The sequence below is a fragment of the Electrophorus electricus genome, chromosome 4 (assembly GCF_013358815.1).
Source record: "Electrophorus electricus isolate fEleEle1 chromosome 4, fEleEle1.pri, whole genome shotgun sequence".
NCBI classification, from domain to species: Eukaryota; Metazoa; Chordata; class Actinopteri; order Gymnotiformes; family Gymnotidae; genus Electrophorus; species Electrophorus electricus.
The window spans coordinates 11795763-11813557 of record NC_049538.1 but is presented as its reverse complement, the minus strand read 5'-3'; the positions used below and the strand labels follow the sequence as shown (position 1 = coordinate 11813557).

At 44.4% G+C, this 17795-nt stretch overlaps 1 protein-coding gene across 1 annotated transcript; it reads right to left on the bottom strand.

Annotated features, from left to right (window-relative positions):
- Window positions 1-931: 931 nt before the first annotated feature.
- LOC113590972 (vomeronasal type-2 receptor 1-like) lies at window positions 932-8779 on the bottom strand. The gene is made up of 12 exons (XM_027031318.2): window positions 8194-8779; window positions 7874-8053; window positions 7410-7632; window positions 7246-7326; window positions 6882-7042; window positions 6085-6556; window positions 4728-4868; window positions 4227-4527; window positions 3226-3999; window positions 2753-2977; window positions 2395-2518; window positions 932-1845 (listed from the first exon to the last, which is right to left on the bottom strand). The coding sequence occupies exons 1-12, from the start codon at window positions 8777-8779 to the stop codon at window positions 932-934; spliced, it is 4182 nt and encodes a 1393-aa protein (XP_026887119.2).
- Window positions 8780-17795: the final 9016 nt, after the last annotated feature.

Sequence of the window (17795 nt, the reverse complement as noted above, 5' to 3'; positions counted from 1 at the left end):
ACATTTACTGAATGGACATATACACAAGCACATTAAACACATTCACATTTAGAATAAATACAAAACAATCAATCAAGCAAATTCATATATTGATTTTTTAAAATTAAGTTATAGGTAGAAATCGAATCATTAGATATAGCAATAGACGTAAGTAGTTTGAGAGCAAATTATTTGAAGTTTAAAAACATCTGATAATGCTTAAATGCAGTTTGTCAGCTTTATTATTCTTATGAAACTTAAATTGGTGAGAATATATTTTCCCCTACATACAAACATGAAACACAGTTTATTCTAAAAGTGGAAAAATCTGCAGAGCCAAATACACTGTTGTGTATATATTATACTGGGCAACAGAACTTAAACTTTTTTTTGTTTGGTTTCCAAATCAGAATAAATGAAACCTATAGTACTTTTATAACAAATTTGGATTTGTTTTAGGACATTTTCTATCATGTGTGACAGGGCACTTAAATTTTACATTTACTATGCATTACATATTTACAGTTAATTAATTAATTAATTAATTAATTAATTACTAACCCATAAATAATTACATTATTAGTTAAATATAGAAACTTATTCTAAAATGTACAATGCATGGTCTTTGCCTATATTTTGTCTCAGGAACATCACTCATCAGTGCCTAAGAGTAGAATGCAAACATAGAGGGGATCCACTCTCCTTGGTACTCATTTTCCGTTACTACGCATAATGGCATGTGAGTATACTGGTGGAAAAAAAAAAAAAAACAACAACTCATGGGTGAAAGAGAAATTCTGAAAACCTGTGGATTCAGCATGTAAAAATGCATAATAAAATGGTATTTTAATGCAGGAAGCAAAAGTGTGGTTGACCAGTGCAACCTGTGAAAATTCTTTTTTAACTTGCTGGTAATATGCTTTTTGTTAACTTTGCTGTTTATGTGAGGGTCTCAGAGAGCTTTAGAGGGAACTTTACTCATAAGGTGTTTCTTGGTATTCTGCTCTGGCCTAAACACAATTATGAAATACTTGGGAGCAAAAATACAAATAATTAAACCAAAGCTTGAGGCCAGAATAGCAAATATCTCCACAGCCACAGTGAATTTTCCAGGAGAGCTGACATAAGCTGGAATAAAAGTGATCCAAACTGCACAGAATATGAGCATGCTGAATGTGATGAATTTGGCTTCATTAAAGTTATCAGGCAACTTCCGTGCTAGAAAAGCCAAAATAAAACACAGAAAAGCCAAACATCCTATATAACCCAGCACAGCCCAGAAACCTACAGCTGAACCTAAGCCACATTCTAAGATTATCTTTTCCTTGTAGTGTTTTAGATTTTTGAAGGGGAATGGAGGGGATAACTTTAACCAAATAACACAAATAATGACCTGTATGAGAGTGAAAGCAAGAACACTGAGTCTCTGCTGTACAGGCCCAAACCATTTCATGACATTACTGCCTGGAAGTGTAGCCCTGAAGGCCATTAACACCACTATTGTTTTCCCCAGAACACAGGAGATGCAGAGGACGAAGGCAATCCCAAACGCTGTGTGACGCAGCATACAGGACCACTCAGAGGGCCGACCAATGAAGGTAAGTGAACAGAGGAAACACAGAGTCAGAGAGAAGAGCAGCAGGAAGCTCAGCTCTGAGTTGTTGGCTCGGACGATGGGAGATGCCCTGTGTTTGTAGAAGACAGTAGTAACACACACAGCCATGAAGGCCCCAGTGATGGAGAACACTGTCAGGATGATGGCGAGAGTATCATCCCAGGACAGGAACTCAACAGGCTTGGGGAAGCAGCTGTCTTGTTTGGTGTTTGGCCAGAAATCAGGAGGACAGTGTATACAATCCAAAGAGTCTAAAAAATCAGAAATGCAGAGTCAGAATGCTTTCAGAGAAAAGTCTAAAAACATGTTTCATGTTTTTTTGTTTTTTTATATATAGACCACATTGCAGTAACAAAACAAGTACTGCCACAAGTCAGAAAGAACTGTGCCTCTGACAATGATTCAGAAAAGGTGACCGCAGAAATGTTTCCATTTTTGAGTCTTGCCTTCTCTCAAGGTTTCTTGTTTATACAATCTCAATCTCTTTCCTTGACAATTCTATCTTTGTCTTGCTTATAAGGGGACTGTAATTAGATTTCTGTTGACATTGTCAATGAATGTGTTAGTGAAGTGCTATACAAATAAACATAAAATTGTTTGAATTGAAAGTTTTCAAGAGAACTGTAAAACTGTCCACACATTAAAGGTTTTTGGGGGTATCCTTATATAACCTTTTGGTTTCTATAACCCCTGGAGAAGGGTACCTTAGTATATAATATATATATTATATATATATATATGGTATATAATATACCACATCTGGTACATAGGCATTAGAAAGTAGATAACTGATAGAAAACCTGTCTTGTTACTGATCTCTCCCTCTGCACATGGTATACAGTCATAGCAGCAGACAGGCCTTCCCTTCTGCACAGCCTTCCTGGTGCCTGGAGGGCAGCTCTCACTGCACACAGACACTGGCACCTGGGAAAGACATTAGAGGAAAAATTCAAAAGAAATCATTGCCTTAAGGCTCTAATGCTGTGTAATTGAGTTTGTCTTTCTCACTGATTAATGAACCATGTAATTAACAAGTTTGCATGATTTAAATCAGTTGTGTGGGAGCAAGGAAAACACTAAAGAGTCAAGTGTTGTTGTTCTCCTGGCCTTTAGGTTGAGAACAACTGCTTTATAGTGCGTGAGTACAGGCTATAGTACCTCTGTCTGTCCTCCAAACCAGCTGACAGCACTGATGACTTTGAACTCCTGTCCTTTTGGTTTAGATGAGTCATAGTAGCCCACTGGCACAAGCTCTAAAGTGCCATCTTTCTTAAACTGCAAGTTTAAAAGCTCATAGACAGCTTCAGGATCCCCATTAGAATCAAAGTTCACCTGATAACCATTCTTTGTCGTGAAGTTCACTCTCTTGAGCTGGCTGTATATCTGTAATTTTAAACAAAACTTCAAGAAAGGTCAACAGTGTTTTCTCTACAGACAATTCAGTTATGCAGTATTTGATCACATGACTAAACATACTTTGCAGTATCTTTATATTCAGATAAATATTATATATGGGTTAATGTTTATAATAGGTAGATTAAAAAATACATTGCAACCAATAAATTCATGATCATTTCAATAGACAGGCAAACTTCATAAATTAAGATTATTTTAATTGAGAAGATTTGTACCTGCCACGGTGTGAAGTTAATGGTCTTGTCGCATTGCATTTCATTACAGATAACTCCGTGTATTGCATGCGCTATGGCATATGTGGCTTTATACACCAAGTTAGTGGTACGCAGCTGAGACGTGTCTGTGTACGGGTTCTGTAGCGCGCGGATGTCCTCACTGCCATCACATTCCCGCACACCTGTCCGTCCTTTTAGGCTACAACCAAACGAGCGCTCCCAGAATTCCCTTAACAAAGGCAATTTGGAAGCTTGTTCTTGAGAAAGGTCTAAAAGAAACTCACGAAAACCTGGAATAACTGACCGGGGAACCCCAAAACCTAAAGCGCCAGCACAAATGTTAAAACGTAGAAAGTCTGGATGTGTGATCCAAGCCTCACTGCCTATCCACTGAATCGGAGGTAGAGGTTGCTGTACCAGTTCCTCAAATATAAAGTTCATGTCTCCTTCATGAACAAACGCTACTATTACCCGGGCTGTTGATCTGCGGATGACATTTGCTAGTCTCTCCAGTCTACTGCGTGATTGTGTTCTGTAATAGGCCTCGGAGTACTCCACACAGATCCCCTCCTCCTGCGCAGCCTTTATAAACGTTGCCATTCCGTAGTTTCCATAGTCCGTGTCGCTGCGCACTGCCCCAATCCATGTCCAGCCAAAATACTTCACCATTTTTGCCAGTGCGGCCGCTTGATGTTGGTCACTAGGTTCAGTCCTAAAGAACGTTGGAAACTGACTCTTATCGCTCAGACACGCGCAGGTTGCAGACTGACTCACCTGTGATTCGGTTATAAGAAAGCATAAAAAACTGATATGTGTAGTTTAATCCATTCTCTTTCAGGCAGGCTGCATTAACAAATTAACCTGCATATCTTATATATGACTACAGTTCTTGTGCAAGTTTGGGTAAATTATTAGGCTATTCAGCAATTTCCTTATTCTTAAAAACAACAGCACTTTAAAAGTATATGGTAAACAATGCAATAGTCTGATCCTTAACTCACCTGTGGAATTCCAAAAAGACCGAGCATTCTGGCCATGCTAATTGACGAAGAAGAAGTAGGCTCTCCTACAACAGCAGGTACAGTAGCAGCTGCAGATTTTGAACAAGATCTTGTGTTGTTGAAAACGAGGTCCAAGCCGTTTACACATTGTAAAGCAATTTTGCTTGCTATCTGCACATCAGAGCACGAGTCATATATCTGATAGCCTAATGTGATGCCTGGCAGGAGATCGGTTCTGTTGTTGATCTCGTGGATGGTGAACTCGAAGGCACGGGCGAGGCGTAGCTGCCTGAAATCCATGCTGTGTGGATACAATAAGACAAATACAAATGTGCAAACCTTCAGCAGTACCAAAATGTATTATATTCATGTGTTTAAAGCAATACATAGTATATCTCTAAAGAATAGTAGAGAATATGGATCATCCTAATCATCATTTCCCAGCCATTCTAACAAAAATCCCTGCTGTCTGTGCTGTCTATTCCACTCTCACAGACAGACCTCTCAGAGCACTGTAGCTGTGGTGGTAGCCTGGTGTAGGTGTTCTCTCCTGATTTTGCATAGGAATGAATGAGGAAAATTCCTCCGATTATAAAATCTCCATTCATAGAAAAACCCGGTAGCCAAGGATCAGTCCACAGCCTGCAGCTGACTTGGTTTGCTTTACATCCTGCAGGGCTGAGCACAGTCATCCACAGCACTGACACAAATGACACCAGACTTGAAGTGATCTGCATGGTGGGCTTGGTGCTTACCAGCACTCTGAAGGTCTGGATGGCTGCTTTACACTCGTTTAAATAGCCACCTTGCACTGATGACCTGTCAATAAATGTGAGTGTGAATTGAGCACTAGAGGCGTGGTTATGTATTCAGTTTAATCATAATGATAACTAAAGTTTTGTGTTGTTTCCCTGGTTTGTAGTTGCAGTTACAGCAAAAGACACACAAGCATAATCACCGATAGTGCTTATAAAATAAAATATGCAGAACAGAAACATTTATACATGTGCTGTCAAAATTCAAGATATTCAGTGGAAAATATATTTTTCTTTCTTTATTTATATAAATATGAAAACTAAAGGTAAACTGATTACTTTGTTTTACATTTCATGAATTACGTTTTTGTTTTGTTAAAAATATTTATTTGTTTATTGGGTACATGTTTTTTATTTGCATATTGCTGTATGATAATGATTAGTGTGACCCCAACTTATTTCTAATCCAATTGGGATGGTGCATCCTCCCCAGTAGCCTCTACCTGGCCATGGTAGCATCTATGTGGCCTTTTGTTTATGTTGTGCTTTTCTGCTGCACATGTATGTTTTGGTTTTGTGCCCCAATCAGGTGGTGTTGAATGAGTCTCGTTCACCATGTCATCGATGTGTCATTATGCTGTTATCTTGTTCTTTTACAAGACATTTGTTTTTATTTAGCTGTTTGTCGGTCATTAATGTTACAATGGCTTTCTTTAGTTTCATTAAACTGTTCAGTTGGAGACTTGCATTTGCTTCTTTATTTTTGTGTGACAGTAGCGACGGCACAGAGGAAGCAAGAGGCAAGGTCGACTTAAAGAGCTCTTTATTCTCCATGATAATATGAACACAACACTCATGAAATGCACACAAAATAAGTTTCGTTAAAGTAAGGCTCCTGAGAAAGCATTTCACAGGAAGAGTCTCCCGTCTGGCTTAGTCTGCTAATGTGCAGTGTCTTCTCCAGGGACCTGTAGGATTAAATAGCACAGACACTTATTCACAGGTGTAATCGATTAAAATTCCGGTGATCGGGAACGAGGTAGGGGTATAGGACGGCCTCTATCTAATCTAGGCTTGTCCTCTCTGGCAGATGACTGGCCAACCATGACAGAGCCCCCCCCAAAGACCCCACCAGGCCCCCAGTGCACAACCGACCCGGCCATCGCAGAGCCGGTCTCTGCAGGTACTCCCGGTGGAAGGATGCGGCGAGGTCAGGGTCTAACCCCTGGGAAGCTGGTATCCAGCAACGTTTCTCTGGACCACACCCCTCCCAGTCCATGAGGTATTGCAACTGCCTGCCTCTCCTACACGAGTTGAGCAGGGTCCTTACCTTGTACGCTGGGCCCCCCCCAACCTCCAGAGGTGGCGGCAGGAGCCCTGAGCAATTGCTTCCCTCTGCAAGGGGACCCACCACCACAGGCTTCAGGACTGACACATGAAACGCACGGGACACCTGACTGCTTCCCGGAATATCAACCTTGTACGTGACGTCGTTAACGTTCCCCGTGATGGCATAGGGACCCTCGTACTTCGTGGCCAGCTTTCCGGTAGAGCCTGCCCTGCCATCCTTCATGGCTACCCACACCGATGTCCGACCACATACTGGGGAGTCACTCCACGTCCTCTATCAGCCTTTCGCTGGTAAGCGGCAACCGTTTGCACAGATACTGGTACGTCTCTGCCCATACTTGTTCACTGCATTGGCACCACTGTTCCACTGCAGCCTGATCCAAGATAGGGGGGTTCCAAGGGTAGAGTGTCAGTTGGTACCCTAACACACTGTCAAAGGGGGTTAATCCCATTCCCGCATGTCACAGTGAATTTTGCGCATATTCTGCCCAGACAATGTAAGTGCTCCACGTTTCCAGGTGTCATTGGCTATACAGTCGGAGGAACTTACCCAATTCATGGTTAGCCCTCTCCACTTGACCGTTGTCTTGTGGATGATAGCCAGATGTCAGGCTGACCATTATATTCAGCTTTCCCAATAATTCCTTCCATACCCATGATGTAAACTTTGGTCCCCTGTCAGAAATGATGTCCTCAGGCAGACCAAACTGTCTGAAGACATGGCAAAAGAGTAAATCCGCTGTTGCCCAAGCCATGGGTAGACCTGCCAAGAGAACAAACTGGACCATCTTCGAAAAGTGATCCACTATTGTGAGTACTACAGTATTACCCACGGATACAGGAAAATTCGTAAAAAAAGTCCACCGCAATATGGGACCATGGGCGCAGGGGGGTAGACAGGGGGAGCAGCTTACCTGTGGGAGGAGTATGTGGTCTCTTGCTGCGTGCGCAATCTGCGCACGAAGCCATGAACCTCATCATGTCCTTGTACAGGGCTGGCCACCAGTAGTGTGCACATAGTAGTTGGGTGGTACATGTGGACCCCAGATGGCCAGTTCCCATTGAAGTATGTGCCCACACAATGAGGGCGTTACATAGTCCAGGTGGCACGTATAGCCGATTGGATGGACATTGTGGACATGGGTTAGCCACTTCAATCCGCTTGTCGATCACCCAACTTAGCGATGCCAGGAAGCAAGAGGGGGGAAAAACAGGCTCTAAACAAGTCGCTTGCACCTTAGCATTGTACAGGCGCGAGAGCGCGTCTGCTCTCTTGTTCCTCTCCCCTGGTCTATAGGTAACTCGGAAATTGAAACATGAAAAGAAGAGCAACTACTGGGCCTGCCTGGAATCTTGGTCTCATCCTCTTGGTGTTCTGGAAGTATTCAAGGTTTTTGTGATCAGTGATCACCATAAAGAGGTGACAGGCTCCCTCTAGCCAGTGCCTCCACTCCTCGAACACAAGTTTTATGGCTAGTAATTCGCGGTCTCCAACTCAATAATTCAACTTCCAGGAAAAGTAGGCTATGGGGTGTAATTTGCCTCCTTTGTCCTGTTGTTGCAACAGCACAGCTGCCACACCTACATTTGACGCATCTACCTCCACCCCGAAAGGTTTTCTTGGATTGGGTTGTCTTAGCACCGGTGCGGAAGAGAAAGCATCTTTTAGCCCTCGGAGGACCTCTCCGCCTTGGGATTCCAGTTCAGTTGTTTGTTCTGACCCTGGGGTAGAACCGTGAGGGGCTGAGCTAGGGTACTGAAAGACTTAACAAAGCATCTGTAGAAATTAGCAAACCCCAGAAAACGCTGTAAGGCTTTACGCGTATGGGGTCTCGGCCAGGCCTTAACTGCCTCTACCTTACCTGGTTGCATACGCAGGCTACCCTCTTGTATAATGTAGCCCAGGAAGTTCATCTTGTGGAATTCACATTTTTCTGCTTTGCAATACAGGAAATTCCTCAACAGTATCTGGAGAACGGTACGCACATCACTTACGTGTTGGTCCCAGGAGGTGGAATAAATCAGGATGTCATCGATGTAAGTGACAATGGATCTACCCAGGAACTCCCTTAGGACCTCGTTAATGTATGCTTGGAACACAGAGGGGGCTGTGGCCATACCATAGGGTAGGACTAGGTATTCATAATGTCCTGAAGAGGTACTAAATGCCATCTTCCACTCGTCTCCCTCTTTACTCCTTCTGAGATTGTACGCACTGCGTAAATCGAGTTTGGTAAAGTACCTCGCTCCCCATAGTTGTTCCAGTGTGGAAGGAACGAGGGGAAGGGAATAATGGTACTGTATAAGCAGCTTATTGAGGCCCCAATAGTCTACACAAGGTCCTAGACCCCCATCTTTCTTCTTTATGAAGAAAACGCTGGCGGATGCCGGAGACGTAGAGGGACGGATATATCCCTGTTCTAGGGCCTCCTTTACATACTGTCCCATTGCTTACTCCTCCTCCAGGGAGAGAGGATAGACTCGGCTCCTGGGAGGTACTGCCCCTTCCTTCAGTAGAATGGCACAATCCCAGTCGTGATGGGGGGGGACTGTGTGGCCCTGGTGGTGCTGAACACCAGATCCTTGTACTCTCAGGGAATTGCAACCTGCCTGTAAGCCTCCAGGCTCTCTATGGAAGTAGCCTGGAGACACACCCTTCGATGTGGAAAGCAGTTCCCTCGCAAGACGACACCCACTGGAGGACGTGGTTCTCGTTCCACAATAGGTGCAGGTTATGGCAACGCAACCATGGTAAACCCAGCGTAATAGCGTGAGCGGGGGAGGATATGAGGTAGAATGTCATTTGATCAACATGCCCCTCACTTGTCTCGAGGCTCACCCAAGAAGTGATGTGTTCAGCACCACCAGGGCCACACAGCTCCCCCGCCCCCATCACGACTGGGATTGTGCGATTCATTGCTGAAAATATAAAACAACAGTCCATAACAACAGATCTTTTTAAAGATCTATCACTACTTCACCTGCTGACTTCCAGCAATCTGACTACATTTCCACTGGATCCCATTCCTTCCACATTGCTCCAGACAATATCATGTGATATTTCATGTTTCATGTTTATCATAATCAATAACTCCTCTGGACATGTCCTCTGGACATGTCCCAACTGCGTTCAAAACCACAAGGGTGGTACTAAGCCTTAAGAAGGCCATGCTTGATGGCTCCAACATAACCAATTATAGACCAGTATCACTCATCTGTTTCCTCTCAAAAGTTCTTTACCAAGCAGTTTACAATCAATTACCTCATCCAGAAGCAGCTCTGGCTACAAACTGGTACATTCAACAGAAACAGCTCTCATAACAGTGACTGTCACAAATAGTCCCTCCCAGCTTCCACGTTCCATGTTTTGCCTGTCGTGTGTATTTTAATTCCATGCTGTAGTTTCGTTTTCTCCATGCCTCGTTTGATTTTCCACACCTGTCCCTCATTTCTAGTCTTGTTAAGTCTAGGTATTTAAACCCAGTGGTGTGCCTTGTGGCTTGGCTGCCCATTGTTTATTTGAATGGTTGCGGTTCTGTGTTTGGTGGATGTATGAAAGCCCATCTCTGTTTCAAAGCCTTCATTTATGTTAGCCTGTTTTGTTATCATACCCTTTGTGTTTCCTAGCCTGTTATAGCCTGCTTCCCTTGTTTGCCTTAGTGTGTTTGTTTATCTTGTATCCCTGTAATCTCTGTGTTAGCTCTATGACCCTGGACTACTCTGACTATGACTCTGGGTTTGCCCTTAATAAATCTTGCTCTTCTCCGCAAATGCATCCGCCTCCTTACCGAAAAACGTTACAGTGAGAGACTATCAAAACTGTCATCTGTCTTGATTCTTCAAGTTCTCAACTCATGTTTGACCTGGTCTTAAAGATTTCTCTTTTCTAACAAAGGATTTGGCTGTCCAGGTACTTGTGCAGACTCTTGTAATCTCAAAGCTAGACTACTGCAACTCATTACTTGCTGTTCTTCCTTTAAGCACCATCAGACCTCTACAACTTGTCCAGAATTCAGAAGGACTGGTCTTCAAACTTCCAAAGTTCACACATCACTCTGCTGCTGGGCTCCCTTCATTGGCTTCCAGTAGCTGCCTGCATCAGATTTAAAGCCATGATGTTGAACGGGAGGCCAAAAATGGATCAGCCCCTCCATGCATGATGTCAGTGGTCAAAACCCGATCAGTACCTTGAGTACTTTGAACCTCAAGAACGGCACGGCTTCAAGTCTCATACAAGACAAGAATTGAGACTCTTCTCTGTCCTGGCTCCCAGGTGGCAGAACAAATGTCCAGTGGCTGTCCAGACAGCAGAGTCCTTTGCAGTCTTCAAGCGCAGACTGAAGACCCATCTTTTCGTGGAATATTTAAATGACAACTGACCCTGCTCCTATATTGACTGACTAAATTAATACTTATTGTAGGGTATTGTTTATTTCACTTACTGTTGTCTGGTAGAGAGCTTATATGTGTTTTGCACTTTTAGGTAACTGCACTGATCCCTCTATTTCAACAGCATTCTAATTCAGTGGTATCTTGGACTTTAACCTACTGTACTGGCTAGGATGCTTTCTATGAATAATTGACAAAGCACATTTGTAAGTTGCTCTGGATAAGCGCATCTGCCAAATGCCATACATGTAATTGTAAATCTTGCATCCTCTTATGTACTAGATGGCCTCACAGGCATCTTTGCACAGCCTGCATCTGCGGTCCTGCCTGCTGTGGAAGATCTCAGGCTATATTTATCTTTTATTCAGAGCTTATTCCTATGCTGTCATGATTAGTGCCCCCGTGCTGTCTTTCAATCCGTCCTTTTCCAGCCATTAGTACGATTTCTCCCTATCAGGCACTTCCACTTTTTCCCAATGATACATACTGTGCAGGGGTTTATGCTTCCATGATGGTCCTCTTTACCATTCAACTCGGGTATTCATACCCTTTGAACATTTTCACATTTTTTTTATGTTACACCTACAAACGTAAATGTATTTTGTTGGGATTTTATGTGATAAACCAACACAAAGTAGCAAGTAATGGTGAAGTGAAAAGAAAATGATACATAGTTTTCAATTTTTTTAATAAATAAAAATCTGGAGTGTAGCATGCATTTGTAATCAGCCCCCTGTACACTAATACCTCTAAATAACATCCAGTGTGACGAATTGCCTTCAAAGGTCACCAAATTAGCAAATAGAGTCCACCTGTGTGTAATTTATTCTCAATATAACTACAGATCTTTTGTGAAGACCTCAGAGGTTTGTTAGAGAACATTAGTGATCAAACAGCATCATGATAACCAAGGAACACAGCATACAGGTAGGGATAAAGTTGTGGAGAAATCTAATGGTTAGACTATAAACTATAAGACTATAAAAAATATCCCAAGCTATGAACATCTCACAGCGCACTTTTCAATCCATCATCTGAAGGAGTATGGCATAACTGCAAACCTACCAAGATGTGGCCATCCACCTAAACTGACAGGCCAGGTAAGGAGAGTACTACTTAAAGAAGCAGCCAAGAGGCCCATGGTCACTCTGGAGGAGCTGCAGAGATCCACAGCTCAGGTGGGACAATCTGTCCACAGGACAACTATTAGCTGTGTACTTCACAAATGTGGACTTTAAGGAAGAGTGGCAAGAAGAAAGCCATTTTTAAAAGCAAGCCATAAGAAGTCTCATTTGCAGTTTGCCACAAGCCATGTAGGGGACACAGCAAACATGTGGAAGAAGGTGATCTGGTCAGACCAATGTTGAACTTTTTGGCCTAAATGCAAAACGCTATGTGTGGATGAAAACTAACACTGAACGTCACCCTGAACACACCATCCCCACCTTTAAACATGGTGGTAGCAGCATCATGCTGTGGGGATGCTTTTCTTCAGCAGGGACAGGGAAGCTGGTCAGAGTTGATGGGAAGATGGATGGAGCTAAATACAGGGCAACTGTGGAGGAAAACCTGTTAGAGGCTGAAAAAGACTTGTGACTTGGGCAGAGGTTCACCTTGCAGCAGGACAATGACCCTACACATGCAGCCAGAGATACAATGGAATGGTTTAGATCAAACCACATTCATGTGTTTAGAATAGCTGATTCAAAGTCCAGACCTAAATCCCATTGAGAATCTTTTTAAATAAAAAAAAATTGAAAACCATGCATCATTTTCTTTTCATTTGACAATTACTTGCTACTGTGTGTTGGTTTATCACATAAAATCCTAATAAAATATATTTAAGTTTGTAGGTGTAACATGAAAAAATATGGAAAAGTTCAAGTGGTTTGAATACTTTTTCAAGGCCCTCTAGCATAGGTGTTGATAGCCTGTATCTTGTTCTTCCCATTCTGCTGTCTTTTTTTGGACTTGCCTCACTCTTTGTAGATATTTAGCTGTAGCTTCTTTCCTTGTGGTTTCTTCATGATTTGCCTGTGGGATTCCAACTTGTAGCTACTCTCAAGATTTGCTATGTTACCTTCTGATGATAGGACCCCTCAGTTCTCGCTACTTTTCCTCTCCTTATAACCATCCAACCACACTTATCTAGTGCAAATGACATTCTGCTTTAATTGCTGTACCTCCTGGTGAGATGGATTAGTGATTCAATGTCTCATTCACTTTTAGCATACAGCTTGATGTCATTCATGTAGAGGAGGTGGCTGATGGTTGCTCTGGTCCATAGCTGGTATCTGGTATTTTTGATGATCTCAGAGGGGCTTCAGACCTATGCAGAAAAAAAATTGGAAGCAGTGAATCACAATGGAAAATCCCACACTTGATGGTGACTCCTGTTATTGGCTTGAAGTTGACCTCTAGGGTTGTCTTCCACAGCCCTGAGTTCATGATGAAGGCTTTTAGAGTTTTGTTCCAAGATTCTTGTATGGGGTATTGAATCATAGGTGGAGCACAGGTTGGTCTGTCTGGTCTTAAAAGCTCATTAGTAAGATGGCGCCGGTGAGGTTGGCTGCCGTCAGGACTGCTCCGTCCACACCTGGCATTTTTTTGCTCTTTTCGCTATCTTCTTTGCTCTTTTCGCTCTTCCCAATACCACTGATTTCTCTGCAGCCCTTCGCTCTACACTACGATGCATATCTCATACAGCAGAGATGGTCTTATTTCTCTTAATCTACATAGCACTCACCTCAAGCCATCTCTAACCCCGGACCCAAGATAGCTGACGGAGATCCTGAGGGAGAACAAAGGACGCAACATGAGGAAAAGGCCTCGAGGGAAGCAAGCCGGCGTCAGGAACAGGCTGAGGGCTCAGGCACACTGAGCTCCCTTACCTAGCATTCTGCTAGCCAATGTCCAGTCTCTGGGCAACAAGCTCAACGACCTCCGGGCCAGGATAAAGTTCCAGAGGGACATTCGGGACTGCAGCCTCCTCTGCTTCACCGAGTCATGGCTGAAGCCAGCGGTACCAAACCATGCCATCCAGCCAGCCGAGTTCTTCTCGGTACACCATATGGACAGGACGGCAGATTCGGGGAAGTCGAGAGGAGGTGGATTGTGTGTGATGGTAAACAATAGCTGGTGTAACAATGCCAATGTTGTTACTCTCGCCCGCTCCTGCTCACCCAACCTGGAGCTGCTTGCCGTCAAGTTTCATCCTTTCTACCTTCCTTGGGAGTTCACTTCGGTCATCATCAACACCATGTACATCCCACCTCAGGTCAACATGGACACTGCACTGTGTGAACTTCATGAGGCTCTCACACAGTTTCAGGCACAACACCAGGACGAAGCACTTCTGGTGGTTGGGGATTTCAACAGTGCTAACCTCAAGCATGCAGTGCCCAACCTTTACCAGCACGTAACCTTCCCCACCAGGGGAAATGCGACACTCAACCACTGCTACACCCCATACAAAGACAGCTACAAGGCACTAGCTCATCCACCGTTTGGTAAGTCGGACCACGCCGCCATCTTCCTCCTACCAAAATATAAACAAAGGCTGAAACGGGAAGCTCCGGTTCAGAGGGAGGTAGCGCGCTGGACAGACCAATCGGTGGCCGCACTGCAGGACGCACTGGATGATGCAGACTGGGACATGTTCCGGCGCAGCACTGATGATGTCAGCGAGTTTACGGAGGCAGTAGTAGGGTTTATTGGGAAACTGGTGGATGACAGCATTCCAAGAACCACCATCAAGAAGTTTCCCAACCAGAAGCCCTGGGTGGACAAAACCATCCGCGAGGCTCTGAACTCTCGCACTGCTGCCTACAACGCAGGGATCATCAGTGGGAACATGGACGAGTACAAGTCTGTGGCATACGGAATGTGCAGGGCGGTGAGGGAGGCGAAGCGGTGCTACGGGAGGAAACTAGAGACACAATTCCAGCAGAGTGGCTCTAGATCCCTGTGGCAGGGACTATGGACGATCACGGACTACAGGAGCCCACCCTCCGGACTGATGAGTGCGGATGAGTCTCTGGAGAACGAGCTGAACACATTCTTTGCTCGCTTCGAGGCTACATCTAGTAGTGCTAATGCTAGCAGCACTAATGCTAACAGCACTAGTGCTAATGGTACTATCGGCGCAGCCAACGGTGCATGTGCAGAGCCCACCATAGAACAGCGCCATCTCATCATCATGGAGAGTGATGTGAGGAGAGTGTTTAAAAGGGTGAATACCAGGAAAGTGGCAGGACCAGACGGTATCTGCGGGAGAGTCCTCAAAGCCTGCGCAGACCAGCTAGCACCGGTATTCGCCGACATCTTCAATCCCTCCCTGACACTCGGTATCGTCCCGTCCAGCTTCAAGCGATCCACCATCGTCCCCGTCCCGAAGAAACCTCGACCCTCCGGCCTCAATGACTACTGCCCTGATGCCCTCACATCAGTCGTGATGAAGTGCTTTGAAAAGCTAGTCAGATATTTCATCACATCTTCACTGCCAGCCTCCATGGACCCACTGCAGTTTGCATACCGCCACAACTGCTCCACTGATGATGCAATTGCACATCTGCTCCACACCACACTGACCCACCTGGACAAAGGGAGGGGTAATTATGTTAAAATGCGGTTTGTCGACTACAGTTCAGTATTTAACACTATCATCCCCTCCTTATTCACTACTAAGTTGGAGGATCTAGGACTGCATACATCCCTGTGCGACTGGATCTCCAGTCGCACAGGGATGTATCTCCTGATCTCCTAACAGACAGACCACAGTCAGTATGGGTGGGCAACTGTGTCTCATCCACTCTCACCCTCAGCACTGGAGCTCCTCAGGTTTGTGTCCTAAGCCCCCTGCTCTACTCACTGTACATCTATGACTACATAGCCACTTCCAGCTCCAACATCATTGTCAAGTTTGCTGACGACACCGTCGTCATGGGCCTGATCTCGGATAACGATGAGAGGGCCTACTTGGAGGAGATTAAACACCTGGAAAACTGGTGCCAGGAAAATAATCTCCTCCTAAACATCAGTAAGACAAAGGAGCTGATCGTGGATGGCAGCAAGAAGCAGGAGCGGCACTACCAACCTGTGGGGATCAGTGGAACCACGGTGGAGAGAGTAGGTAGTTTCAGGTACCTTGGTGTTCACATCTTGCAGGACCTGTCCTGGTCCCGCCATACCAACTCCCTGGCAAAGAAGGCTCGTCAGCGTCTTTACCACCTCAGATGCCTAAGGGACTTCAGACTGCCCTCCAAGGTACTGCGGAACTTCTACACCTGCACTATCGAGAGCATCCTCATGGGGAACATCACAGTCTGGTTTGGGAACAGCACCAAGCAGGACAGACAAGCACTCCAAAGGGTGGTGCGTTCAGCAAAGTGCATCACTCATACAGAACTTCCTGACCTGCAGACCATCTATTACAAATGGTGCCAGACCAAGGCCAGGAGGATTGTGAAGGACCTCACCCATCCCAAAAATAGGCTCTTCTCTCTGTTGAGGTCAGCGAAGCGCTTTCGCTCCCTGAAGACCAAGACAGAGAGACTGAAGAGGAGCTTCTTCCCACAGGCCATTTGGGCCCTGAATCAGGGAAACTGATAAACTGTGGGGACCACCACCACCATGTAACATGTAACTGTAAATATGTTCAATTGTAAGATGGAACTGTACATTGTGTACATACATATACATATATACATATCAATATATACATTGTACATTGTGTATATAAACATAATATACATATATTGTACATACATTGTTAATATATTTTGTATATATATATATATAATTTCTCTATGCACCCCTGTTTTTTTTCCCTCAGTTTGGACAGAGCACTCTCAAACCATTTCACTGCAAGTTATACTGTGTATGACTATGTAAGTGACAAATAAACCAAACTTGAAACTTACAGTATCAAATGATTGGTTTATCTGCCAGTAGTTGGTACTTGGCTGCTCTGAAGTTCTGGTATTTTGCTGACCCATGATGCTCCTGTGCAGCTACTTCTCTTAAATCTCTCCAACTACATGACTTCCTTTGTTGCCATAGCACAGAAAGTGGCTCGCTTTAGCTCAGCTGTATCTTCATGCTCCAAAGTCTTCCAAGAGACTTGAAGGGGCCATTTCGGTGGTGAGTGAAGGAGGAAGTCTGGACCTTGTGTTCATTGATTGGGCACAGTAAGGTCTTTGAGGCACTTGCCACGTGCGAAGTCATCAGCAGGGTTCCTTGCAGTGTTGACGTAGTGCCATGTTCTAAGGCCATTCAATTCTTGAATCTCCACTACTCTAGTTCCCATGAACATTTTGAAGCAGCAAGACTCAGAGTGCAACCATTCTAAGACTGTAGTGGATTCGGTCCACAAGGTGACTCCTTGAGTAGGTAAGGTGAGCTTGTTAGCCAGAAGCTTTGCTAGCTGTGCACTAGTTAGGGCTGCACAGAGCTTCAGTCTTGGTACAGAGTGCTGCTTGCGTGGGGCTACATGGGACCTGGCCAATAGGAAAGTGAGATGCATTCTCCTTCCCTTATTTTCAGAGCGCAAATATGCCACAGATCCATATGCCTTCTCTTTTCATCACTGAAGATGTGGATGTCGTGAACTACCTCAGTATTGATCAATGTCTGGAGTATTGTATCACCTAGGTAAAGATAAATGGGGTAGATACTGAAGTTCCTCTTTCCAGGAGCTCCAGATATGGAGTTGGTCCTTGGGGATCTGGGGATCATCCCAGTCTCTGTGTCTTCTCCACAGTTGCTGGACAATCAGCTTGGCCTGTGTGGTGTATGGCTGAATAATAACTGGTGAACCAGTACTCAGTATATGCTCATCATAGGCAACAGGCCTGTGTTTGAAGCCTAACTTGTCTGTTCCACAGCGCCAGGATAAGGGTAATCTGCAAGGGCAAGGTGTTTCACTATGAAGGCTGTGGTGATCCGGTTGATCTTCTGGGGGTTAGGCTCATGGGAGATCTGGAAGGAAACTGACATTCCTTGATGATGCTTCTTGGCAAATCATTCTTAGAGCTAGGGATTCTGCTGTACCTTATATTCCTAGCTTGTGGGCAGC